This window comes from Triticum aestivum, chromosome 6A, assembly GCF_018294505.1.
Source record: "Triticum aestivum cultivar Chinese Spring chromosome 6A, IWGSC CS RefSeq v2.1, whole genome shotgun sequence".
In the NCBI taxonomy this organism is placed as follows: domain Eukaryota; kingdom Viridiplantae; phylum Streptophyta; class Magnoliopsida; order Poales; family Poaceae; genus Triticum; species Triticum aestivum.
In genome coordinates, this window is record NC_057809.1 from 52,925,433 (window position 1) to 52,952,038 (window position 26,606).

General features: G+C 42.7%; 1 protein-coding gene and 1 non-coding gene across 2 annotated transcripts; both read left to right on the forward strand.

Moving 5' to 3' along the window:
* The first annotated feature begins 14,351 nt into the window (after positions 1-14,351).
* TRNAS-GGA (transfer RNA serine (anticodon GGA)) lies at positions 14,352-14,438 on the forward strand. Its single transcript has one exon. It is a non-coding gene; the product is annotated as a tRNA-Ser (tRNA).
* Positions 14,439-25,009: 10,571 nt separating this feature from the next.
* LOC123130241 (peroxidase 5-like) lies at positions 25,010-26,251 on the forward strand. The gene is made up of 2 exons (XM_044550186.1): positions 25,010-25,260; positions 25,353-26,251. The coding sequence occupies exons 1-2, from the start codon at positions 25,027-25,029 to the stop codon at positions 26,109-26,111; spliced, it is 993 nt and encodes a 330-aa protein (XP_044406121.1). The 5' UTR covers positions 25,010-25,026; the 3' UTR covers positions 26,112-26,251.
* Positions 26,252-26,606: the final 355 nt, after the last annotated feature.

The following is a 26,606-nucleotide window of genomic DNA, read 5'->3' on the forward strand; positions in this document are numbered from 1 at the left end:
TCATCTTGCCCATGAGGCACGGTTCGCAAGTACCAAGTGATTCATAATCAAGTGGTTCCAAAAGTCCATCAGTATGGAGTTTCTTCATGCGCTTTACACCGATATGACCTAAACGGCAGTGCCACAAATAAGTTGCACCATCATTATCAACTCTGCATCTTTTGGCTTCAACATTATGAATGTGTGTGTCACTACTATCGAGATTCAATAAGAATAGACCACTCTTCAAGGGTGCATGACCATAAAAGATATTACTCATATAAATAGAACAACCATTATTCTCTGATTTAAATGAATAACCGTCTTGCATTAAACAAGATCCAGATATAATGTTCATGCTCAATGCTGGCACCAAATAACAATTATTTAGGTCTAATACTAATCCCGAAGGTAGATGTAGAGGTAGCGTGCCGACCGCGATCACATCGACTTTGGAACCGTTTCCCACGCGCATCGTCACCTCGTCCTTAGCCAATCTTCGCTTAATCCGTAGTCCCTGTTTCGAGTTGCAAATATTAGCAACAGAACCATTATCAAATACCCAGGTGCTACTGCGAGCATTAGTAAGGTACACATCAATAACATGTATATCACATATACATTTGTTCACCTTGCCATCCTTCTTATCCGCCAAATACTTGGGACAGTTCCGCTTCCAGTGACCAGTCTGCTTGCAGTAGAAGCACTCAGTTTCAGGCTTAGGTCCAGACTTGGGTTTCTTTTCTTGAGAAGCAACTTGCTTGCTGTTCTTTTTGAAGTTCCCCTTCTTCTTCCCTTTGCCCTTTTTCTTGAAACTAGTGGTCTTGTTAACCATCAACACTTGATGCTCCTTTTTGATTTCTACCTCCGCGGCTTTCAGCATTGCGAAGAGCTCGAGAATAGTCTTATTCATCCCTTGCATATTATAGTTCATCACGAAGCTCTTGTAGCTTGGTGGCAGTGATTGGAGAATTCTGTCAATGACGCAATCATCTGCAAGATTAACTCCCATCTGAATCAAGTGATTATTATACCCAGACATTTTGAGTATATGCTCACTGACAGAACTGTTCTCCTCCATCTTACAGCTATAGAACTTATTGGAGACTTCATATCTCTCAATCCGGGCATTTGCTTGAAATATTAACTTCAACTCCTGGAACATCTCATATGCTCCATGACGTTCAAAAACATCGTTGAAGTCCCGATTCTAAGCCGTAAAGCATGGCACACTGAACTATCGAGTAGTCATCAGCTTTGCTCTGCCAGACATTCATAACATCTGGTGTTGCTCCAACAGCAGGCCTGGCACCCAGCGGTGCTTCCAGGATGTAATTCTTCTGTGCAGCAATAAGGATAATCCTCAAGTTACGGACCCAGTCCGTGTAATTGCTACCATCATCTTTCAACTTTGCTTTCTCAAGGAACGCATTAAAATTCAACGGAACAACAGCACGGGCCATCTATCTACAATCAAATATACATAAGCAAGATACTATCAGGTACTAAGTTCATGATAAATTTAAGTTCAATTAATCAAATTACTTAAAGAACTCCCACTTAGATAGACATCCCTCTAATCCTCTAAGTGATCACGTGATCCAAATCAACTAAACCATGTCCGATCATCACGTGAGATGGAGTAGTTTCATTGGTGAACATCACTATGTTGATCATATCTACTATATGATTCACGCTCGACCTTTCGGTCTCCGTGTTCCGAGGACATATCTGCATATGCTTGCCTCATCAAGTATAACCTGAGTATTCCGCGTGTGCAACTGTTTTGCACCCGTTGTATTTGAACGTAGAGCCTATCACACCCGATCATCACGTGGTGTCTCAGCACGAAGAACTTTCGCAATGGTGCATACTCAGGGAGAACACTTCTTGATAATTAGTGAGAGATCATCTTAAAATGCTACCGTCAATCAAAGCAAGATAAGATGCATAAAAGATAAACATCACATGCAATCAATATAAGTGATATGATATGGCTATCATCATCTTGTGCTTGTGATCTCCATCTCCGAAGCACCGTCGTGATCACCATCGTCACCGGCGCGACACCTTGATCTCCATCGTAGCATCGTTGTCGTCTCGCCAATCTTATGCTTCCACGACTATCACTACCGCTTAGTGATAAAGTAAAGCATTACAGCGTGATTGCATTGCATACAATAAAGCGACAACCATATGGCTCCTGCCAGTTGCCGATAACTCCGTTACAAAACATGATCATCTCATACAATAAAATTTAGCATCATGTCTTGACCATATCACATCACAACATGCCCTGCAAAAACAAGTTAGACGTCCTCTACTTTGTTGTTGCAAGTTTTACGTGGCTGCTACGGGCTTAAGCAAGAACCAATCTTACCTACGCATCAAAACCACAACGATAGTTTGTCAAGTTGATGCTGTTTTAACCTTCGCAAGGACCGGACGTAGTCACACTCGGTTCAACTAAAGTTGGAGAAAATGTTACCCGCAAGCCACCTATGTGCAAAGCACGTCGGGAGAACCGGTCTCGCGTAAGCGTACGCGTAATGTCGGTCCGGGCCGCTTCGTCCAACAATATCGCCGAACCAAAGTATGACATGCTGGTAAGTAGTATGACTTATATCGCCCACAACTCACTTGTGTTTTACTCGTGCATATAACATCAACACATAAAACCTAGGCTCGGATGCCACTGTTGGGGAACGTAGTAATTTCAAAAAAATTCCTACGCACACGCAAGATCATGGTGATGCATAGCAACGAGAGGGGAGAGTGTGATCTACGTACCCTTGTAGATCGACAACGGAAGCGTTTGGTTGATGTAGTCATACGTCTCCACGGCCCGACCGATCAAGCACCGAAACTACGGCACCTCCGAGTTATAGCACACGTTCAGCTCGATGACGATCCCCGGACTCTGATCCAGCAAAGTGTCGGGGAAGAGTTCCATCAGCACGACGGCATGGTGACGATCTTGATGTACTACTGTCGCAGGGCTTCGCCTAAGCACCGCTACAATATTATCGAGGACTATGGTGGAAGGGGGCGCCGCACACGGCTAAGAATATGATCACGTGGATCAACTTGTGTGTCTCTGGGGTGCCCCTGTCTCCGTATATAAAGGTTCAAAGGGGGGAGGCCGGCCGGCCATCATAGGGCGCGCCAGGAGGAGTCCTACTCCCTCCGGGAGTAGGACTTCTCCCCCAATCCTAGTTGGAATAGGATTCGGGAGGTGGAAAAGAGAGAGAGAGAGAGAGAGAGAGAGAGAGAGAGAGAGAAGGAGGGGGGCACCGACCCCCTCTCTCCTTGTCCTATTCGGACTAGGGGGGAGGGGCGCGCGGCCCAGCCCTGGCTGCCTCTCCTCTTCTTCCACTAAGGCCCACTAAGGCCCATATAGCTCCCGGGGGGTTCCGGTAACCTCCCGGTACTCCGGTAAAATCCCGATTTCACCCGGAACACTTCCGGTATCCAAACATAGGCTTCCAATATATCAATCTTTATGTATCGACCATTTCGAGACTCCTCGTCATGTCCGTGATCTCATCCGGGACTCCGAACAACCTTCGGTACATCAAAACGTATAAACTCATAATATAACTGTCATCGAAACCTTAAGCGTGCGGACCCTACGGGTTCGAGAACAATGTAGACATGACCGAGATATGTCTCCGGTCAATAACCAATAGCAGGACCTGGATGCCCATATTGGCTCCTACATATTCTACGAAGATCTTTATTGGTCAGACCGCATAACAACATACGTTGTTCCCTTTGTCATCGGTATGTTACTTGCCCGAGATTCGATCGTCGGTATCCAATACCTAGTTCAATCTCGTTATCGGCAAGTCTCTTTACTCGTTCCGTAATACATCATCCCGCAACTAACTCATTAGTTGCAATGCTTGCAAGGCTTAAGTGATGTGCATTACCGAGAGGGCCCTGAGATACCTCTCCGACGATCGGAGTGACAAATCCTAATCTCGAAATACGTCAACCCAACATGTACCTTTGGGACACCTGTAGAGCACCTTTATAGTCACCCAGTTACGTTGTGACATTTGGTTGCACACAAAGTGTTCCTCCGGCACACGGGAGTTGCATAATCTCATAGTCATAGGAACATGTATAAGTCATGAAGAAAGCAATAGCAACATACTAAACGATCGGGTGCTAAGCTAATGGAATGGGTCATGTCAATCAGATCATTCAACTAATGATGTGATCCCGTTAATCAAATGACAACTCTTTGTCCATGGTTAGGAAACATAACCATCTTTGATTAACGAGCTAGTCAAGTAGAGGCATATTAGTGACACTCTGTTTGTCTATGTATTCACACATGTATTATGTTTCCGGTTAATACAATTCTAGCATGAATAATAAACTTTTATCATGATATAAGGAAATAAATAATAACTTTATTATTACCTCTAGGGAATATTTCCTTCAGGAAGAAACATCATAGGATCCAAATATAATAGCAAAGCTCGCGATACATCAAGATCGTATCACCTCAAGAACACGAGAGAGAGAGAGAGATCAAACACATAGCTACTGGTACATACTCTCAGCCCCGAGGGAGAACTACTCCCTCCTCGTCATGGAGAGCACCGGGATGATGAAGATGGCCGCCGGAGAGGGGTTGCCCCCTCTGTCAGGGTGCCGAAACGGGTCTAGATTGGCTTTCGGTGGCTACGGAGGCTTCTGGCGGCGGAACTCCCGATCTATTGTGCTCTCGGATGTTTTTAGGTATATGGAGATATATAGGCCGAAGAAGTATGTCAGGGGAGCCACGAGGGGCCCACGAGGGTGGAGGGCGCGCCCAGGGGGGTGGGCGCACCCCCCTGCCTCGTGGCCTCCTCGTTGATCCCTTGACGTGCACTCCAAGTCTTCTGGGCCTCTTATGATCCAAAAATAAGTTCCGTGAAGTTTCAGGTCAATTGGACTCCGTTTGATTTTCCTTTTCTGTGATATTCTAAAACAAGGAAAAAACAAAAACTGGCACTGGGCTCTAGGTTAATAGGTTAGTCCCAAAAATAATATAAAAGTGTCTAATAAAGCCCATAAACATCCAAAACAGATAATATAATAGCATGGAACAATCAAAAATTATAGATACGTTGGAGACGTATCAGCATCCCCAAACTTAATTCCTACTCGTCCTCGAGTAGGTAAAGGATAAAAATAGAATTTTTGATGTGGAATGCTACCTAACATATTTCTCATGTATTTCTCTTTATTGTAGCAAGAATATTCAGATCCATAAGATTCAAGACAAAAGTTCATATTGACATAAAAATAATAATACTTCAAGCATACTAACTAAGCAATCATCTCTTCTCAAAATAACATGGCTAAAGAAAGCTATCCATACAAAATCATATAGTCTGGCTATGCTCCATCTTCACCACATAAAGTATTTAAATCATGCACAACCCCGATGACAAGCCAAGCAATTGTTTCATACTTTTGATGTTCTCAAACTTTTTCAATCTTCACGCAATACATGAGCATGAGCCATGGACATAGCACTATAGATGGAATAGAATGGTGGTTGTGGAGAAGACAAAAATGAGAAGATAGTCTCACATCAACTAGGCATATCAACGGGCTATGGAGATGACCATTAATAGATATCAATGTGAGTGCGTAGGGATTGCCATGCAACGAATGCACTAGAGCTATAAATGTATGAAAGCTCAACAAAAGAAACTAAGTGGGTGTGCATCCAACTCGCTTTCTCACGAAGACCTAGGGCATTTTGAGGAAGCCCATCATTGGAATATACAAGCCAAGTTCTATAATGAAAGATTCCCACTAGTATATGAAAGTGACAACATAGGAGACTCTCTATCATGAAGATCATGGTGCTACTTTGAAGCACAAGTGTGGTAAAAGGATAGTAGCATTGTCCCTTCTCTCTTTTTATCTCATTTTTTTATTTGGGCCTTTCTCCCTTTTTTATGGCCTCTTTTTTTGGGCTTCTTTGGCCTCTTATTTATTTATTTATTTTCGTCCGGAGTCTCATCCCGACTTGTGGGGGAATCATAGTCTCCATCATCCTTTCCTCAATGGGACAATGCTCTAATAATGATGATCATCACACTTTTATTTACTTACAACTCATGAATTACAACTCGATTCTTAGAACAAAATATGACTCTATATGAATGCCTCCGGCGGTGTACCGGGATGTGCAATGATGCATGAGTGACATGTATGAAAGAATTATGAACGGTGGCTTTGCCACAAATACGATGTCAACTATATGATCATGCAAAGCAATATGACAATGATGGAGCGTGTCATAATAAACAGAAGGGTGGAAAGTTGCATGGCAATATATCTCGGAATGGCTATGAAAATGCCATAATAGGTAGGTATGGTGGCTGTTTTGAGGAAGGTATATGGTGGGTGTATGATACCAGCGAAAGGTGCGCGGTATTAGATAGGCTAGCAATGGTGGAAGGGTGAGAGTGCGTATAATCCATGGACTCATCATTAGTCATAAAGAACTCATATACTTATTGCAAAAATCTATTAGTTATCGAAACAAAGTACTACACGCATGCTCCTAGGGGATAGATTGGTAGAAAAAGACCATCACTCGTCCCCGACCGCCACTCATAAGGAAGACAATCAATAAATAAATCATGCTCTGACTTCATCACTTTACGGTTCACCATACGTGCATGCTACGGGAATCACAAACTTCAACACAAGTATTTCTCAAATTCACAACTACTCAACTAGCATGACTCTAATATCACCATCTTCATATCTCAAAACAATCATCAAGTATCAAACTTCTCATAGTATTCAACACACTCATAAGAGAATTTATTATTCTTGAATACCTAGCATATTAGGATTATTTAAGCAAATTACCATGCTATTTAAGACTCAAAATAATCTAAGTGAAGCATGAGAGATCAATAGTTTCTATAAAACAAATCTACCACCATGCTCTAAAAGATATAAGTGAAGCACTAGAGCAAATGACAAACTACTCCGAAAGATATAAGTGATGATCAATGAGTAGTCGAATAATTATGCAACTATGTGAAGACTCTCTAACATTTAATAATTTCAGATCTTGGTATTTTATTCAAACAGCAAGCAAAGCAAAATAAAATGACATTCTAAGAATAGCAAATATCATGTGAAGAAGAAAAAACTTGGATCAACCGATACTAACCGATAGTTGTTGAAGAAGAAAGGTGGGATGCCAACCGGGGCATCCCCAAGCTTAGACGCTTGAGACTTCTTGAGATATTATCTTGGGGTGCCTTGGGCATCCCCAAGCTTGAGCCTTTGTGTCTCCTTAATTCCTCTCATATCACGGTCTTCCTAAATCTCAAAAGCTTCATCCACACAAAACTCAACAAGGACTCGTGAGATAAGTTAGTATAGACCATTGCAAAAACCTTATCGTACTCTACTGTAGAAAATCACTAAAATTATTATTCAACATTGCATACTAAATGCCTCTGCATATTTAATAGTCCTATCCTCAAATAGAATCATTAAAGAAGCAAACATATGCAAACAATGCAAACATAACAGCAATCTGCCTAAACAGGACAGTCTGTAAAGAATGCAGCAACATCCATACTTCCCTAGCTCCAAAAATTATGAAAGAAAATTCCCACTGTAGTAAATTTATCAGATCTTAACATGCAAAAGGTTTCAACATTTTATCACATTCTGACTTTTCTAGGGAATTATTGCAACATCGGTAAACTTTCTGTTTTCAAACAACAACGTGTATACTTCTAACATAGGCATAGTAAAGGCTATCAATGCCACTTTTATTGAAATAAAAGATGCAAAACATTGTTCTAAATAACAGCAAGCAAATCTTAACAAAATAAATTGACGCCCCAAGCAAAACACATATCATGTGGTGAATAAAAATATAGCTCCAAGTAAAGTTACCGATGAACGAAGACGAAAGAGGGGATGCCTTCCGGGGCATCCCCAGTCTTAGGCTCTTGGCTATACTTGAATATTACCTTGGGGTGCCTTGGGCATACCCAAGCTTAGGCTCTTGCCACTCCTTATTCCATAGTCCATCGAATCCTTACGCAAAATTTCAAAACTTCACAACACAAAACTTAACAGAAAACTCGTAAGCTCAGTTAGTATAAGAAAATAAATCACCACTTCAAGGTACTGTAATGAACTTATTATTTATTTATATTGGTGTTAAACCTACTGTATTCCAACTTCTCTATGGTTTATAAACTATTTTACTAGCCATAGATTCATCAAAATAAGTAAACAACACATGAAAAACAGAATCTGTCAAAAACAGAACAGTCTGTAGTAATCTGGATCAAACGTATACTTCTGGAACTCATAAAATTCTCAAATAAATTGATGGACGTGAGGAATTTATCTATTAATCATCTGCAAAAATAATTAACTCAATAGCACTCTCCAATAAAAACTAGCAGCAATTCTCGTGAGTGCTAAAGTTTCTGTTTTTTACAGCATGATCGTAAAGACTTTCCCCAAGTCTTCCCAAAGGTTCTACTTGGCACAAACACTAATTAAAAGCATAAAACCACATCTAAACAGAGGCTAGATGGATTATTTATTACTAAATAGGAACAAAAAGCAAGGAACAAAAATAAAATTGGGTTGCCTCCCAACAAGCGCTATCGTTCAACGCCCCTAACTAGGCATGATGATTTCAATGATGCTCACATAAAGGATAAGAATTGAAACATAAAGAGGGCATCATGAAGAATTTGACTAGCACATTTAAGCCTAACCCACTTCCTATGCATAGGGATTTTGTGAGCAAACAACTTATGGGAACAATAATTAAATAGCATATGAAGGTAAAGCAAGCAAAACTTCAAAACTTTAAGCACATAGAGAGGAAACTTGATATTATTGCAAGTCCTACAAGCATATGTTCCTCCCTCATAATAATTTTCAGTAGCATCATGAATGAATTCAACAATATAACCAACACCTAAAGCATTCTTTTCATGATCCACAAGCATAGAATTTTTATTACTCTCCACATAAGCAAAATTCTTCTCATGAATAGTAGTGGGAGCAAACTCAACAAAATAACTATCATGTGAGGCATAATCCAATTGAAAGTTAAAATCATGATGACAAGTTTCATGGATATCATTATTATTTATAGCATACAAGTCATCACAATAATCGTCATAGATAGGGGGCATGCTCTCATCATAATAAATTTTCTCATCAAAACTTGGGGGACAAAAAATATCATCTTCATCAAACATAGCTTGCCCAAGCTTGTGGCTTTGCATATCATTAGCATCATGGATATTCAAGGAATTCATACTAAAAACATTGAAATCATGCTCATCATTCAAATATTTAGTGCCAAACATTTTATAGATTTCTTCTTCTAGCACTTGAGCACAATTATCCTTTCCATCATACTCATGAAAGATATTAAAAAGGTGAAGCGTATGAGACAATCTCAATTCTGTATTTTTGTAGTTTTCTTTTATAAACTAAACTAGTGCTAAAACAAGAAACAAAAAGATTCAATTGCAAGATCTAAAGATATACCTTCAAGCACCCACCTCCCCGACAACGGCGCCAGAAAAGAGCTTGATGTCTACTACACAACCTTCTTCTTATAGACGTTGTTGGGCCTCCAAGTGCAGAGGTTTGTAGGACAGTAGCAAATTTCCCTCAAGTGGATGACCTAAGGTTTATCAATCCGTAGGAGGCGTAGGATGAAGATGGTCTCTCTCAAGCAACCCTGCAACCAAATAACAAAGAGTCTCTTGTGTCCCCAACACACCCAATATAATGGTAAATTGTATAGGTGCACTAGTTCGGCGAAGAGATGGTGATACAAGTGGTATATGGATGATAGATATGAGTATTTGTACAAAACGGACAATCTTTTTCAAAGTATCGGGGTTTCATAGGGAAACTCGTCTGTTATAAAGGGATTTCATTTTTTAAAACTTAATTTAACTCCATACTTTTTCTGTGTTCAAAATGCACCATTCAAAGCCACATCATCAATTTTCAACCCTTTCTGACTTTATTTGTTATTTTTCATGCATTTACTGATTATTTTGAGCTATAAGACCATGAAATTGAAAAGCACTACAAATGACCTCTGAAAAGGTTGAAAGTTGGCATGGTATCATCATTTCACCCACATAGCATGTGCAAGAAAGTAGAGAGGCTTACGGCAAAAACTGGATGCACTTCGTGTACAAAACGGACAATCTTTTTCGAAGTATCGGGGTTTCATACGGAAACTCGTCTGTTATAAAGGGATTTCATTTTTTTAAACTTATTTGAACTCCATACTTTTTCTGTGTTCAAAATGCACCATTCAAAGCCACATCATCAATTTTCAACCCTTTCTGACTTTATTTGTTATTTTTCATGCATTTACTGATTATTTTGAGCTATAAGACCCTGAAATTGAAAAGCACTACAAATGAACTCTGAAAAGGTTGAAAGTTGGCATGGTATCATCATTTCACCCACATAGCATGTGCAAGAAATTAGAGAGGCTTACGGCAAAAATTGGATGCACTTCGTGTACAAAACAGACAATCTCTTTGAAAGTATCAGGGTTTCATACGGAAACTCGTCTGTTACAAACGGATTTCATTTTTTTAACTTATTTCAACTCCATACTTTTTCTGTATTCAAAATGCACCATTCAAAGCCACATCATCAATTTTCAACCCTTTCTGACTTCATTTGTTATTTTTCATGCATTTACTAATTATTTTGAGCTATAAGACCCTGAAATTGAAAAGCACTACAAATGAACTCTGAAAAGGTTGAAAGTTGGCATGGTATCATCATTTCACCCACATAGCATGTGCAAGAAATTAGAGAGGCTTACGGCAAAAACTGGATGCACTTCGTGTACAAAATGGACAATCTCTTTTGAAGTATCAGGGTTTCATACGGAAACTCGTCTGTTACAAACGGATTTCATTTTTTAACTTATTTCAACTCCATACTTTTTATGTGTTCAAAATGCACCATTCAAAGCCACATCATCAATTTTCAACCATTTCTAACTTTATTTGTTATTTTTCATGCATTTACTGATTATTTTGAGCTATAAGACCCTGAAATTGAAAAGTACTACAAATGAACTCTAAAAAGGTTGAAAGTTGGCATGGTATCATCATTTCACCCACGTAGCATGTGCAAGAAATTAGAGAGGCTTACGGCAAAAACTGGATGCACTTCGTGTACAAAATGTACCGTTCAAAGCCACATCATCAATTTAGTATATATAGCTCTCATGAATAGATAAGTGACCAAATTAATAGAAGTTCATCATCACATTAAAAAAAAGTACATACATAGTTCTCATTGAACAACATATAGCTCTCCAAAGCATCTAGTTAAACCATACATTAAAACTATGTAAAACCTTTCAATGCAACATCAAATGCGATCATAATCACAACCAAGGTAAAAATTGATCCAACGGCATAATGATACCAAGCCTCGGTATGAATGGCATATTTTCTAATCTTTCTAATCTTCAACTGCATTGTATCCATCTTGATCCTGTGATCATCGACGACATCCACAACATGCAACTCCAATATCATCTTCTCCTCCTCAATTTTTTTTATTTTTTCCTTCAAGTAATTGTTTTCTTCTTCAACTAAATTTAACCTCTCGACAATAGGGTCGGTTGGAATTTCCGGTTCAACTACCTCCTACATAAATAAAATCTATGTCAACTTGATGGGCATAATTGTCATAAACAATAAATGAACCAAATAGTTATAAAAGATAATATATACCACATCTGAATCATAGCCAGGACGAGGGCCGACGGGGGCGGATGCCAAAACCATCGCACTATATAATAACAAGCAATAATAAAAGTAAGAAAATTAGACAAGTATCTATCTAAAGTTAGATTTTTTTTCTTTCGGAAGAAGATAAGAGGCTCACCACAATGGTGCAGGCGACGAGATCGGCGCGGGCGATCGACGGCGGTGAGACGGGAACGGGACGTGACGGACCGCTAAACCTAGACAAATCTCAGGGAAAATGGAGCTTGGAGGTCGAGCTTCGAGAGGAGAAAGCTTAACTAGCATGGCTTGGGCATTTTATCGAACACCTCATGTGCATAGGAGGTGAGCTAGAGCACCCAAATGCCCTCTCCTCGCCAGCCAGAAAAAACAGAGCACTGTGGAGTGCTCTGCTGCGGCGACGGGGTATATATAGGCAACTCATTTGCCCTGGTTCGAGGCTGGAACCGGGACTAAAGCCCAGCCTTCTGTCCCGATTCGAGCCAAGAACCGGGACCAATGTTTGTGGGCCAGGAGTGAGGCCCATTGGTCCCGGTTCGTGCCTAGAACTGGGACAAATGGGTCCATATGAACCGGGACCAATGCCCACGAGGCCCCGGCCGGCCCCCTGGGCTCACGAACCGGGACGAATGCATCCATTGGTCCCGGTTTGTGGAAGAACCGGGACTAATGGGCTGGCCAGGCCCGAACGAAAGCCCCTTCTTCTACTAGTGTCCCAACATGTAGGAGGCGTCCATGATGGATGGAGTAATCAATGTATGATTGGTCGAAGGGTTATAGTATGTAGCATTGTTGTAGCTTTCATACGCCAACAACTCCATACTATCGGGTGGAGTCGAAAACGAAGATGAAGGAATGTTCCGATCTGATGGTGTGAATTCCCCATGGTTGTGCTAGTTGTTGGTGATAATTTCATCGATACCTGACAATAATACACTAGTCACATGTAATTTTTTGTCTTGGAAGCGTCACCTTGGTCACTAATCACCATGGTATCTTGGACATGATTTGAGAATAGAGACACAATTTACCCAATATCGCCCCCTTGGTTGTGGCTAATAGCATGTAACGCCCTCGGACTAGCTATCGGGTATAAGGCCACTACCACCCAAGATCTATATTGGCCCTGCAGATCAACAATTGTCTTTTCTACGTGTTTTGTCGTCACTCATGTGCACCCGGGATCATTTCCAGTCAATCACCCATCCTCAAATAACCTAGGCCATGCACACTTAACTTGGATGTTCTTTGGAGATGAGCTTCTGAAAAATAAGGTGTGTCTTGTTGATATGATTTCTCTATCAATCATATTAATCTGAATGTTATAGTGCCCCCTCCCCATTATATGATGTCCTCGTCGACCCAACAAGAACGCTTTCTCTTAACACATGTCTATGTACACCAGTGCCGCACATGCACATGTGACATGTCGTGTTCCACAACGACCCACATGTGCCATATAGATGTCTGTGTCACTAGCCCACACACACTCGAGTAAGTGCAAGGGTCCGCTCTAATACCATTATGTAACATCCTTGGGCTGGCTGGCGGGTATAAGGCCAATATGGCTAGCCCTCACCTTGGATCTAGATTGTCCCCATAGACTAACTCTAGTCTTTCCTGGGCACTCCCTCCTCACTCATGCGCACTTTGGATTTTCAGTTGATCACCCATTCTTAAATTATCCAAGCCCAAGAACACTTAACCCGGAGGTTCTTTCAAGATGAGCTTCTCGAAATGAAGGTGCATATCTCAAGTACACACGACAATCCAAATCTAAGGACATAGCATACACATTGCAACTGACAACGAAAATCATTCTCGATATGCCTCAAGTTGGGTTTGTCCAACCTCATGTTCATAACTTGTCTTCACTTTATTGATTCGACATATCCATGTATGACATGCGAAACATGGTCACCAACCAGTATATGCGCTAGTATAATATTCATATGTGTCCTCGCTGTTGGGTTTCGTAGTAATTTCAAATTTTTCCTACGCACACGCAAGATCATGTGATGCATAGCAATGAGGGGAGAGTATTGTCTACGTACCCAACGCAGACCGACTGCGGAAGTGATGACACGACGTAGAGGAAGTAGTCGTACGTCTTCTCGATCCAACCGATCAAGCATCGAAACTACGGCACCTCCGAGTTCGAGCACACGTTCAGCTCGATGACGATCCCCGGACTCCAATCCAGCAAAGTGTCAGGGAAGAGTTTCGTCAGCACGACGGCGTGGTGACGATCTTGATGAACTACAGCAGCAGGGCTTCGCCTAAACTCCGTTACAGTATTATCGAGGAATATGGTGGCAGGGGGCACCGTTGCATAACGTGTATACGCCACGCCATACAATCGAAATAGAAACATGGGACGATTCCAGAATTTTGAATAGATCCGTGGGGATGAGAGAAGTTGTTGTTGAGAAATATGAAATTGGAAAGGAAGTCAAACTCCCTATGGAACCTGTGATCGGTTGTACCTGTACTTTAGTGATACGAAAACTCGCTATTCACTCAGTTTCTGGTCAATAATAAGATTATGTAGGAGAGATGGCCGAGTGGTTCAAGGCGTAGCATTGGAACTGCTATGTAGGCTTTTGTTTACCGAGGGTTCGAATCCCTCTCTTTCCGTTTCTGTTAATTCACCAACGTTACCGACCACAATGAAATTTCTAGTAAGAGGAAAATCCGTTGGTGTGATCATGTTTTGCTTGTGAGATAATTTTAGTCAACGGGTCTGTCACATACAGATCTGTAAGTATTTTGCGAATTTCTATGTCAACAATGCTCTGCACGGAGCTATTCTAGCTAATTGCTCCCACTTTCAATATGTATCCAGATTGAGACTTAGAATCATCTGGATCAGTGTCAAAAACTTGCATCGACGTAACCCTTTACGACGAACCTTTTTGTCACGTCCATAATCGAGAAACATATCCTTATTCCACTAAGGATAATTTTGACCGCTGTCCAGTGATCTACTCCTAGATCACTATTGTACTCCCTTGCCAAACTCAGTGGTAGGGCATACAATAGATCTGGTATACATCATGGCATATTTTATAGAACCTAAGACTGAGGCATAGGGAATGACTTTCATTCTCTTTCTATCTTCTGTCGTGGTCAGGCTTTGAGTTTTACTCAACTTCACACCTTGTAACATAGGCAAGAAACCTTTTTCTTTGACTGTTCCATTTTGAACTACTTCAAAATCTTGTCAAGGTATGTACTCATTGAAAACTTATCAAGTGTCTTGATCTATCTCTATAGATCTTGATACTTAATATGTAAGCAGCTTCACCGAGGTCTTTCTTTGAAAAACTCCTTTCAAACACTCCTTTATGCTTTGCAGAATAATTCTACATTATTTCCGATCAATAATATGTCATTCACATATACTTATCAGAAATGTTGTAGTGCTCCCACTCACTTTCTTGTAAATACAGGCTTCACCGCAAGTCTGTATAAAACCATATACTTTGATCAACTCATCAAAGCGTATATTCCAACTCCGAGATGCTTGCACCAGTCCACAGATGGATCGCTGGAGCTTGCATATTTTGTTAGCACCTTTAGGATTGACAAAACCTTCTGGTTGTATCATATACAACTCTTCTTTAATAAATCCATTAAGGAATGCAGTTTTGTTTATCCATTTGCCGGATTTCATAAAATGCGGCAATTGCTAACATGATTCTGACAGACTTAAGCATAGATACGAGTGAGAAACTCTCATCGTAGTCAATACCTTGAACTTGCCGAAAACCTTTTTGCGACAAGTTGAGCTTTGTAGACAGTAACATTACCATCAGCGTCAGTCTTCTTCTTAAAGATCCATTTATTCTCAATTGCTTGCCGATCATCGGGCAAGTCAACCAAAGTCCATACTTTGTTCTCATACATGGATCCCATCTCAGATTTCATGGCTTCAAGCCACTTTGCGGAATCTGGGCTCACCATCGCTTCTTCATAGTTCGTAGGGTCATCATGATCTAGTAGCATGACCTCCAGAACAGGATTACCGTACCACTCTGGTGCGGATCTTACTCTGGTTGATCTACGAGGTTCAGTAGTATCTTGATCTGAAGTTTCATGATCATTATCATTGGCTTCCTCACTAACTGGTGTAGGTGTCACTGAAACAGTTTTCTGTGATGAACTACTTTCCAGTAAAGGAGCAGGTACAGTTACCTTGTCAAGTTCTACTTTCCTCCCACTCACTTCTTTCGAGAGAAACTCCTTCTCTAGAAATGATCCATTCTTAGCAACGAATGTCTTGCCTTCGGATCTGTGATAGAAGGTGTACCCAACAGTTTCCTTTGGGTATCATATGAATACATATTTCTCCGATTTGGGTTCGAGCTTATCAGGTTGAAGCTTTTTCACATAAGCATCGCAGCCCCAAACTTTAAGAAACGACAACTTTGGTTTCTTGCCAAAACACAGTTCATAAGGCGTCGTCTCAACGGATTTTGATGGTGCCCTATTTAACGTGAATGCAGCTGTCTTTAATGCATAACCCCAAAACGATAGTGGTAAATCGGTAAGAAACATCATAGGTTGCACCATATCCAATAAAGTACAATTATGACGTTCGGACACACCATTGTGGTGTTCCAGGTGGCATGAGTAGTGAAACTATTTCACATTGTTTTTTTAACTGAAGGCCAAACCCGTAACTCAAATACTCTTCTCTATGATCAGATCGTAGAAACTTTATTTTCTTGTTACGATGATTTTTCACTTCACTCTGAAATTCTTTGAACTTTTCAAATGTTTCAGACTTGTGTTTCATTAAGTAGATATACTCATATCTGTTCAAATCATCTGTGAAGATCAGAAAATAATGATACTTGCCATGAGCATCAACACTCATTGGATTGCATACATCGGTATGTATTATTTCCAATAAGTCAGTAGCACGTTCCATTGTTCTGGAGAACGGAGTTTTAGTCATCTTGCCCAAAAGGCACGGTTCGCAAGCATCAAATGATTCATAACCAAGTGATTCCGAAAATCCATCTTTATGGAGTATCTTCATGCGCTTTACACTGATATGACCCAAACGGCAGTGCCACAAATAAGTTGCACTATCATTATTAACTTTGCATCTTTTGGTTTCAATATTATGAATATGTGTATCACTACGATCGAGATCCAATGAACCATTTTTCATTGGGTGTGTAACCATATAAGGTTTTATTCATGTAAACAGAACAACAGTTTATTCTCTTACTTAAATGAATAACCGTATTGCAATAAACATGATCAAATCATATTCATGCTCAACGCCAACACCAAATAACACTTATTTAGTTTCAACACTAATCCCGAAAGTATAGGGAGTGTGCGATGATGATCATATTAATCTTGGAACTACCTCCAACACTCATCGTCATTTCCCCTTCAACTAGTCTTTGTTTATTCTGCAACTCCCGTTTCGAGTTACTAATATTAGCAACTGAACTAGTACCTAATACTAAGGGGTTTGCTATAAACACTAGTAAAGTACACATCAATAACATGTATATCAAATATACTTATGTTCACTTTGCCATCCTTCTTATCCGCCAATCACTTGGGGTAGTTCCGCTTCCAGTGACCAATCCCTTTGTAGCACTTAGTCTCAGGCTTAGGACCAGACTTGGGCTTCTTCACTTGAGCAGCAACTCGCTTGCCGTTCTTCTTGAAGTTCCCCTTCTTCCCTTTGCCCTTTTCTTGAAACTAGTGGTCTTGTCTACCATCAACACTTGATGTTTTTCTTGATTTCTACCTTCGTCGATTTTAGCATCACGAAGAGCTCGGGAATTGTTTACGTCATCCCTTGCATTATAGTTCATCACGAAGTTCTACTAACTTGGTGGTGGTGACTAGAGAATTCTGTCAATCACTATCTTATCTGGAAGATAATCTCCCACTTGATTCAAGCGATTGAAGTACCCAGACAATCTAAGTACATGCTCACTAGTTGAGCGATTCTCCTCCATCTTTTAGCTATAGAACTTGTTGGAGACTTCATATCTCTCAACTCGGGTATTTGCTTGAAATATTAACTTCAACTCCAGGAACATCTCATATGGTCCATGACGTTCAAAACGTCTTTGAAGTCCCGATTCTAAGCCGTTTAAGCATGGTGCACTAAACTATCAAGTAGTCATCATATTGAGCCAGCCAAACGTTCATAACGTCTGCATCTGCTCCTGCAATAGGTCTGTCACCTAGCGGTGCATCAAGGACATAATTCTTCTGTGCAGCAATGAGGATAAACCTCAGATCACGGATCCAATCCGCATCATTGCTACTAATATTTTTCAACACAATTTTTCTCTTAGGAACATATCAAAATAAACACAGGGAAGCAACAACGCGAGCTATTGATCTACAACATAATTTGCAAAATACTATCAGGACTAAGTTCATGACAAATTTAAGTTCAATTAATCATATTATTTAAGAACTCCCACTTAGATAGACATCCCTCTAATCCTCTAAGTGATTACGTGATCCAAATCAACTAAACCATGACCGATCATCACGTGAGATGGAGTAGTTTTCAATGGTGAACATCGTTATGTTGATCATATCTACTATATGATTCACGCTCGACCTTTCGGTCTCCGTGTTCCGAGGCCATATCTGCATATGCTAGGCTCGTCAAGTTTAACCTGAGTATTCTGCGTGTGCAAAAACTGGCTTGCACCCGTTGTAGATGGACGTAGAGCTTATCACACCCGATCATCACGTGGTGTCTGGGCACGACGAACTTTGGCAACGGTGCATACTCAGGGAGAACACTTCTTGATAATTTAGTGAGAGATCATCTTATAATGCTACCGTCAATCAAAGCAAGATAAGATGCATAAAAAGATAAACATCACATGCAATCAATATAAGTGATATGATATGGTCATCATCATCTTGTGCTTGTGATCTCCATCTCCGAAGCACCGTCATGATCACCATCAACACCGGCGCGACACCTGGATCTCCATCGTAGCATCGTTGTCATCTCGCCAATCTTATGCTTCCACGACTATCACTACCGTTTAGTAATAAAGTAAAGCATTACATCGCGATTGCATTGCATACAATAAAGCGACAACCATATGGCTCCTGCCAGTTGCCGATAACTTGGTTACAAAACATGATCATCTCATACAATAAAATTCAGCATCATGCCTTGACCATATCACATCACAACATGCCCTGCAAAAACAAGTTAGACGTCCTCTACTTTGTTGTTGCATGTTTTACGTGGCTGCTACGGGCTTAAGTAAGAACCAGTCTCACCTACGCATCAAAACCACAACGATAGTTTGTCAAATAGACTCCGTTTTAACCTTCGCAAGGACCGGGCGTAGCCATACTTGGTTCAACTAAAGTTGGAGAGACAGTCTCCCGCAAGCCATCTCTGTGCAAAGCACGTCGAGGAAACCGGTCTCGCGTAAGCGTACGCGTAAGGTTGGTCCGGGTCGTCTCGTCCAACAATACCGCCGAACCAAAGTATGACATGCTGGTAGGCAGTATGACTTGTATCGTCCACAACTCACTTGTGTTCTACTCGTGCATATAACATCAACATAAATAACCTAGGCTCTGATACCACTGTTGGGTTTCGTAGTAATTTCAAAATTTTCCTACGCACACGCAAGATCATGTGATGCATAGCAACGAGGGGAGAGTATTGTCTACGTACCCAACGCAGACCGACTGCGGAAGTGATGACACGACGTAGAGGAAGTAGTCGTACGTCTTCTCGATCCAACCGATCAAGCACCGAAACTACGGCACCTCCGAGTTCGAGCACACGTTCAGCTCGATGACGATCCCCGGACTCCGATCCAGCAAAGTGTCGGGGAAGAGTTTCGTCAGCACGACGGCGTGGTGACGATCTTGATGAACTACAGCAGCAGGGCTTCGCCTAAACTCCGCTACAGTATTATCGAGGAATATGGTGGCAGGGGGCACCGCACACGGCTAAGGAATAGATCACGTGGATCAACTTGTGTCAACTTGTGTGTTTAGAGGTGCCCCTGCCTCCGTATATAAAGGAGGAGAGGAGGGGAGGCTGGCCGGCCAAGGGGGGGGAGGCGCAGGAGAGTCCTACTCCCTCTGGGAGTAGGATTCCCCCTCCAATCCTAGTCCAACTAGGATTCCTCGGAGGGGAAAAGAGGAGGAGGGGGCCGGCCACCTCTCCTAGTCCTAATAGGACTAGGGGAAGGGGGGGCGCGCAGCCCATATAGGGCAACCCCTTCTCTTTTCCACTAAGGCCCACTATGGCCCAAATAGCTCCCGGGGGGTTCCGGTAACCCTCCCAGTATTCCGGTAAAATCCCGATTTCACCCGGAACACTTCCGATATCCAAATATAGGCTTCCAATATATCAATCTTTACGTCTCGACCATTTCGAGACTCCTCGTCATGTCCGTTATCACATCCGGGACTCCGAACAACCTTCGGTACATCAAAATGCATAAACTCATAATATAACTGTCATCGTAACCTTAAGCGTGCGGACCCTACGGGTTCGAGAACAATGTAGACATGACCGAGACACGTCTCTGGTCAATAACCAATAGCGGGACCTGGATGCCCATATTGGCTCCTACATATTCTACGAAGATCTTTATCGGTCAGACCGCATAACAACATACGTTGTTCCCTTTGTCATCGGTATGTTACTTGCCCGAGATTCGATCGTCGGTATCCAATACCTAGTTCAATCTCGTTACCGGCAAGTCTCTTTACTCGTTCCGTAATACATCATCTCACAACTAACATATTAGTTGTAATGCTTGCAAGGCTTATGTGATGTGTATTACCGAGAGGGCCCAGAGATACCTTTCCGACAATCGGAGTGACAAATCCTAATCTCGAAATACGCCAACTCAACATCGACCATTGGAGACACCTGTAGTACTCCTTTGTAATCACCCAGTTACGTTGTGACGTTTGGTAGTACCCAAAGTGGTCCTCCGGCAAACGGGAGTTGCATAATCTCATAGTCATAGGAACATGTATAAGTCATGAAGAAAGCAATAGCAACATACTAAACGATCATGTGCTAAGCTAATGGAATGGGTCATGTCAATCAGATCATTCAACTAATGATGTGACCTCGTTAATCAAATAACAACTCATTGTTCATGGTTAGGAAACATAACCATCTTTGATTAACGAGCTAGTCAAGTAGAGGCATACTAGTGACACTTTGTTTGTCTATGTATTCACACATGTATTATGTTTCCGGTTAATACAATTCTAGCATGAATAATAAACATTTATCATGAAATAAGGAAATAAATAATAACTTTATTATTGCCTCTAGGGCATATTTCCTTCACTCGCATCATGAATTTCAACTAGGGCCCAATTTAGAATAATCATTCAAGTATATTAAAGTTTCACAAACAAGTCACATACTTGCCAATCAATGCAAATGGAATTATTCAAGGAAAACTTAATAATTTATTGATATAATGAAATATAATTGTCACTAATAATTGCATCTATGGCATATTTCTAACAATTTTTACATGTTCGCCACAGCTATGCACACTTTCTTAGTTCACACATGATACTAGGGGTTTATTTGGTTTTTGCCTATGGTGGCCATGCCAGCCATCAGCTCGCCAAAAACGTGGTGCGGGATTCCGTTGGTAGGCTATTGCAAATAAATTTGACATGGAATGAACGAGAGAAGTGATGGGCATATGGTGCTAATTAATTGTAGCTCATGCAAACAATCACCGATGCTCACATGAACGCCAATTCTTTGGCTGGGCAGTTCTAGGATGCAATCCAAACAACCCTTAAGTAGGGATGAAAACGGCGCAGAAATGAACGGAACTGGGTTCTACCATATTTGTTTTGTATTTTTTTTACAGAAGTGGAAATGAATACAAAAACCCCGGAAACGAATACGGAAACATACACTACCGGAAACAAACACGGAGCGAATACAGAGCAGACACGGAAACAAAACTGTGTGTTGACCGGAACTTAAAACCCCCTTGAATCATAGAGAAATACAGACAAAAAATAAACAAATTGATGGAATTCTTAACATGGCTACAAAATGATATGGTTGTGTTCGTAACATATGGTAGTATTGTAGTAGTACATGACAATTCCGTATAGAGTCTAGCTGAGTATGTGTGTGGCAGTAAAAATTGGTACTCAAATGATACATTCTGCTCATTCTACTCATTCTACTCATTGTGTCATTGTGTGTTGTTTTGTAGTTGGGCTGCAAAGCATCCATGGGCCTATAGTAGAAACAGAAATTCCATATTAACAGAAACGGAAAGTTTCATTTCCACGTGTGTTCTACCGGAAAACGCCATTCCAATTTTGTTTGGGTTTCCGCATAAAAAATTCCATTTCCATTTCCATTTTCATATTTCCTCTCCGTTTCCATATTTCCTCCGGAAAAGCGGAAACTTTCCACTCCATTTTCATCCCTACCCTTAAGACAAAAGCATTCTTGATACTGAGGTCCAGACTTAGGATGCTCTTCTCATGGATGCCAACTTCATAAAGCAAATTCAGGAGGTATCCGAGCACCACATGGTCTTGGGCAAGCCAAATCGTGTATAACGAATTATGGATTTTTTTCTCAATTTTTATCACCCTCATGACCTCAAGGGTTGTGGATGCACTAGTGTAGTCTCATCGATATAACCAGCGAGCTAAGCACCGCGGATGAGAAGAAGGCCTTGAGTCTTCCAAAGAACGTAGTTGTCATGCGTGAGCTTCTAAAAGATGGTCAGCTCGAGGGTTTGAGAGGTTGAGGTAGATGAGTTGATGACGCCATGGTTAAATGTGGATGGAAGAGGCAAACTCCGATATCATGAAAAATTTATTGAAACATATCTACACCCTATTGGATGTCATGTTGATATATATTTGTTGGGCATAATCATGTGGGGTTACATGGTTGTTGCTTTAAACCTCAACCTCTTATAGACACATGCAACTTGTTACATGTGCAATGCACAAACTCTATGAAGCTCGGAAATCAACTCTCAAACAACACTATTAACCCGAAGTCCTCTAATGATGTTGTTACCACTCGCTCTGAGGTTGCACCGCTATATATACATCTATACCTCTAGCGTTGGTAAACTGTAGAAGGACAAGAACGTTGAAAATGTCTCAAACGTCTCAAGAGTAGACACATCACACTAACTCGGAAGCGAGAAGGACAATGGGCCCGCGAGCATGAGATCCAAGGTAGACATCTAAAGAGGACCACAAGGTTCCACAATATTGGCATGTCCGCTAGTGGAACAAAGATGAATATAGCTTAACATATATCGACACACCCAACACGAGTGTCAACTCCTAAAAAATACCCTATGGAAGCTTGTTGCTAACCACCAAGTTTTTGTACCATTGATGTAGCATTTGGCGTCTCGGAAAGAACCTCTTCATTGATGTCTCAAAGAACGTAGCTAGCCAGTTGCTGGTGAACCCGAAAAACCTCACTGCGAGAGGAGTACATAATCGAGGAAGGGCCTCATCGCTTCCTCCCATGCTAGCAAGGAAGGAGGGACGAATGGATGAGGGAGTGGGGTGTGGTGATGGAGATTTGGGAGTGTGAGAGTGATAGTCCGGAGCAGTACCTGTGTGCCTCCAAGGATTTTCTCACAAGCAAAAGAGACAACTCCCACAATATACATGTTTTTTTAGTGAAAAGCTTCAGATTTGTAATAAAAGTTCACAAGGAATACAAAACATCTCAAATACACAATAAAATTACATTGATGTCTATAGACTATTGTATGACCACTACTGCCGTTAGAACCTTTGAATAGATCTAATGACCATCAAAGCGGCTGTACTTCTCGATCCTCCTTCCTGGTGGGTTGAGCACCATGGCACTTTCATCTCTGCAGGTTTCAATTCACGACTCGCTGCTGGATCTGGAGCAGACGGAGGTTTGGTGGTATAGGATGGGGACTGGAGGAACTTTGGTCGGCTGGTTCGGCCTGACATCGACGACGTCCCTCGACGCCGTTACCCTCTCTGAAGGCGAAGTCGAGGTCCCTCCTATCCACCTTCGAACCCCTCCCGGACGAAAGTCCAAAATTCCGTCTGGATTGGGCGGCGGCGGCGTCTTGCGCGTCGTACCCTTCATGGAGGCGCCGTCTTGGGAGGCTCAGGTGTTCGAGGAAGAGTTGCTGTGGGTGGTGGGTTCCGCGTAGCTCCAGCATCGGCGACGGTGTGGAGGTTGGCAGGAGGAGCGGCGTTGTATCTACCGCGTCGATGACGACGAGTATTGGCGGTATGGTGCAGTTAGATCTCGACGACGGATGTGTCTGATGGATGAGCGCAGGGCGGTGGTGCCGTTTGGTACCGTGACGGCGCCGCCGACAGGCCTAACAAAGTCGATGCATCAGTACATGCTCTGAAGATGGATCGGTGGAAGACTGTGACGACAACCTATATATGAGAGTGTGTCGGACCGATCTGTGCCCCAGACCCGGTATGTGGCTTGGATGGGGCCTCCGGATTTAGATGTTAGGCTTACGTAAGAGGTCAGGGTATTCGGCTCAGTATTTCTGCATCCCTTCATCAAGTTGTTAGGAGTAGCGACACATGTTGCCAAGATAACGGATTCACATATATTGATGCAATACTTTGTAAGGCCTTTGTGAATAATTGATAAAATTATTGCATGCATCTCCCAAATACAGAGGCCAAGGGTCCTCCTTATTTTCTAAAGAAAAAAGAAAAGAAAGATGAGTCCATAGCCTCCCCACGGTGAAGTATGGTGGGAAAGAGTTTGCCCTATCCGCGGAGGGAAAACACGTCCACTTCGTCCCAAGGCTGATCTACCCAACGGTAGCCGGCAGGGCGGTAGATACTGCAGTAAACGTGGCACAACTGTCAATGGCGCAACGACTAGTAATGTCAGTTTGACCCGACAAACTGCGCGGAACACTAGCACTAGAAGAGCTCGCAGCACAGAAATGCAAATAAACAATGAGATTACAGCTTTGACTCACTGATTAGTGTAGCTTGTGGACGCCCTTCCACGCGAATCCATAGGTCAACTCTGTTCTTCTCGTCGCTCCATGCACATCTACTACCAGCTCAGTGCTCCGGTTCACCCTGTTGCCGTTGGTCCCGGGAGATCGACGCGTATAAATAACCGCCATGGCCACACTGTCCTCTATGAGCTCACAGAAATCAAAACATCGAACTCAGAGACATGAGCGGAGGACGCGTCCTTCACTGGGGATCTCCTTCCCATCTCCTTCTGGCCTTGGCATGGGCAGTGCTTTTCGTCCCATTGTCTGACGCGCAGCTGGAGGTCGGGTTTTACGACTACACCTGCCCGAGAGCGGAGCAGCTCGTCCGCACCGTCGTCCGCGCCGCCATCCGCCGCGACCCCGGCATCGGCGCCGGGCTCGTGCGCCTCTTCTTCCACGACTGCTTCGTCAGGGTCAGCATCTCTCTGGCTTATCCGTCATGTATATTCGGTGTCAAGAGCTTAATGCCAACGTTATCGCCCTGTTTTTTTGGTGCACTGTACAGGGGTGTGATGCGTCCGTGCTCCTGGACGCGGTCCCTGGCAGCGACGACGCCGTGGAGAAGGCGTCGCAGGCGAACAGCCCGAGCCTCAGGGGCTACGGCGTCATCGAGCGCGCCAAGCGCGTGGTCGAGCGGCGGTGCCGGCGCACCGTATCCTGCGCCGACATCGTGGCCTTCGCCGCGCGCGACGCCAGCGGCCTCCTGGGGGGCATCGACTACGACGTGCCGGCGGGGCGGCGCGACGGCCGCGTCTCCAACGCGTCGGAGGTGCTCAACAGCCTGCCCCCGCCCTTCTCCAACGCCTCGCGTCTCGTCGACAGCTTCGCCGCCAAGGGCCTCACGGCCGACGACATGGTCACGCTCTCCGGCGCGCACTCCTTCGGCCGCACCCACTGCTCCGCCATTGCCTTCCGGCTCTACCCGCTGGTCGCGGCGGACATGGACGCCGCCTACGGCAGGTCCCTCCGGACGCGGTGCCCGGCGGCGACGGGGCGCCGGGACCGGGTGGTGCACCTGGACCCGGTCACGGGGCTCCGGCTCGACAACCAGTACTACAGGAACGTGCAGACGCGCGAGGTGCCGTTCACGTCGGACGTGACGCTGCTGACGCGGGATGACACGGCGGCGCTCGTAGACCTCTACGCGCGCAACAGGACGGTGTGGATGTCGCGGTTCGCGGCCGCGATGGTGAAGATGGGCAACCTCGACGTGCTCACCGGCACCCAAGGAGAGATCAGGAGGTTTTGCAACAGAGTTAACTAGTGCATTCGATCTGCAGCTGCTTCGGTGAATAGTGACCTGCTGCAACCATGGAAGTAAACTGCTAGTAGTTCATCTACAATATTTTCATTCTATTTATATATATTTATTCAAACGATTCATTATAGTAATGCCTTTTGGTGCTCGGGCTCCATGGAGCTGTTAATTCTAAAAAATGTTTCAATTATTCAAAAATCTGAAGAAAAAATCCACATTATTACAAATGTACTCCCTCTGCCCAGAAATATTTGTCAGAGAAATGGATGTATCTAGACATATTTTAATTCAAATAATTCTGCATGGAGGGAGTAGTATATATTAACAACAAAGTCCTCACAAGGATCTATTCCTCATCGATTGGGATTACAACCATGGATTGATGAAGTTCTAACCATTATAGGGGAGGAGAAAAACAATATAGGAGGAAGAGACACAAACATAGGAGGCCGAAGCAGTGGCGTGGAGCCAGGAAAATCCTATCAGGGCGGCCAAGTGCTC

Excerpts from the sequence above, each read along its gene's own strand:
- LOC123130241 (XM_044550186.1), top strand. The coding sequence starts at position 25,027 with ATGAGCGGAGGACGCGTCCTTCACTGGGGATCTCCTTCCCATCTCCTT. Across the intron at positions 25,261-25,352 it reads TCCACGACTGCTTCGTCAGG|GGGTGTGATGCGTCCGTGCT; the intron begins GTCAGCATCTCT and ends TGCACTGTACAG.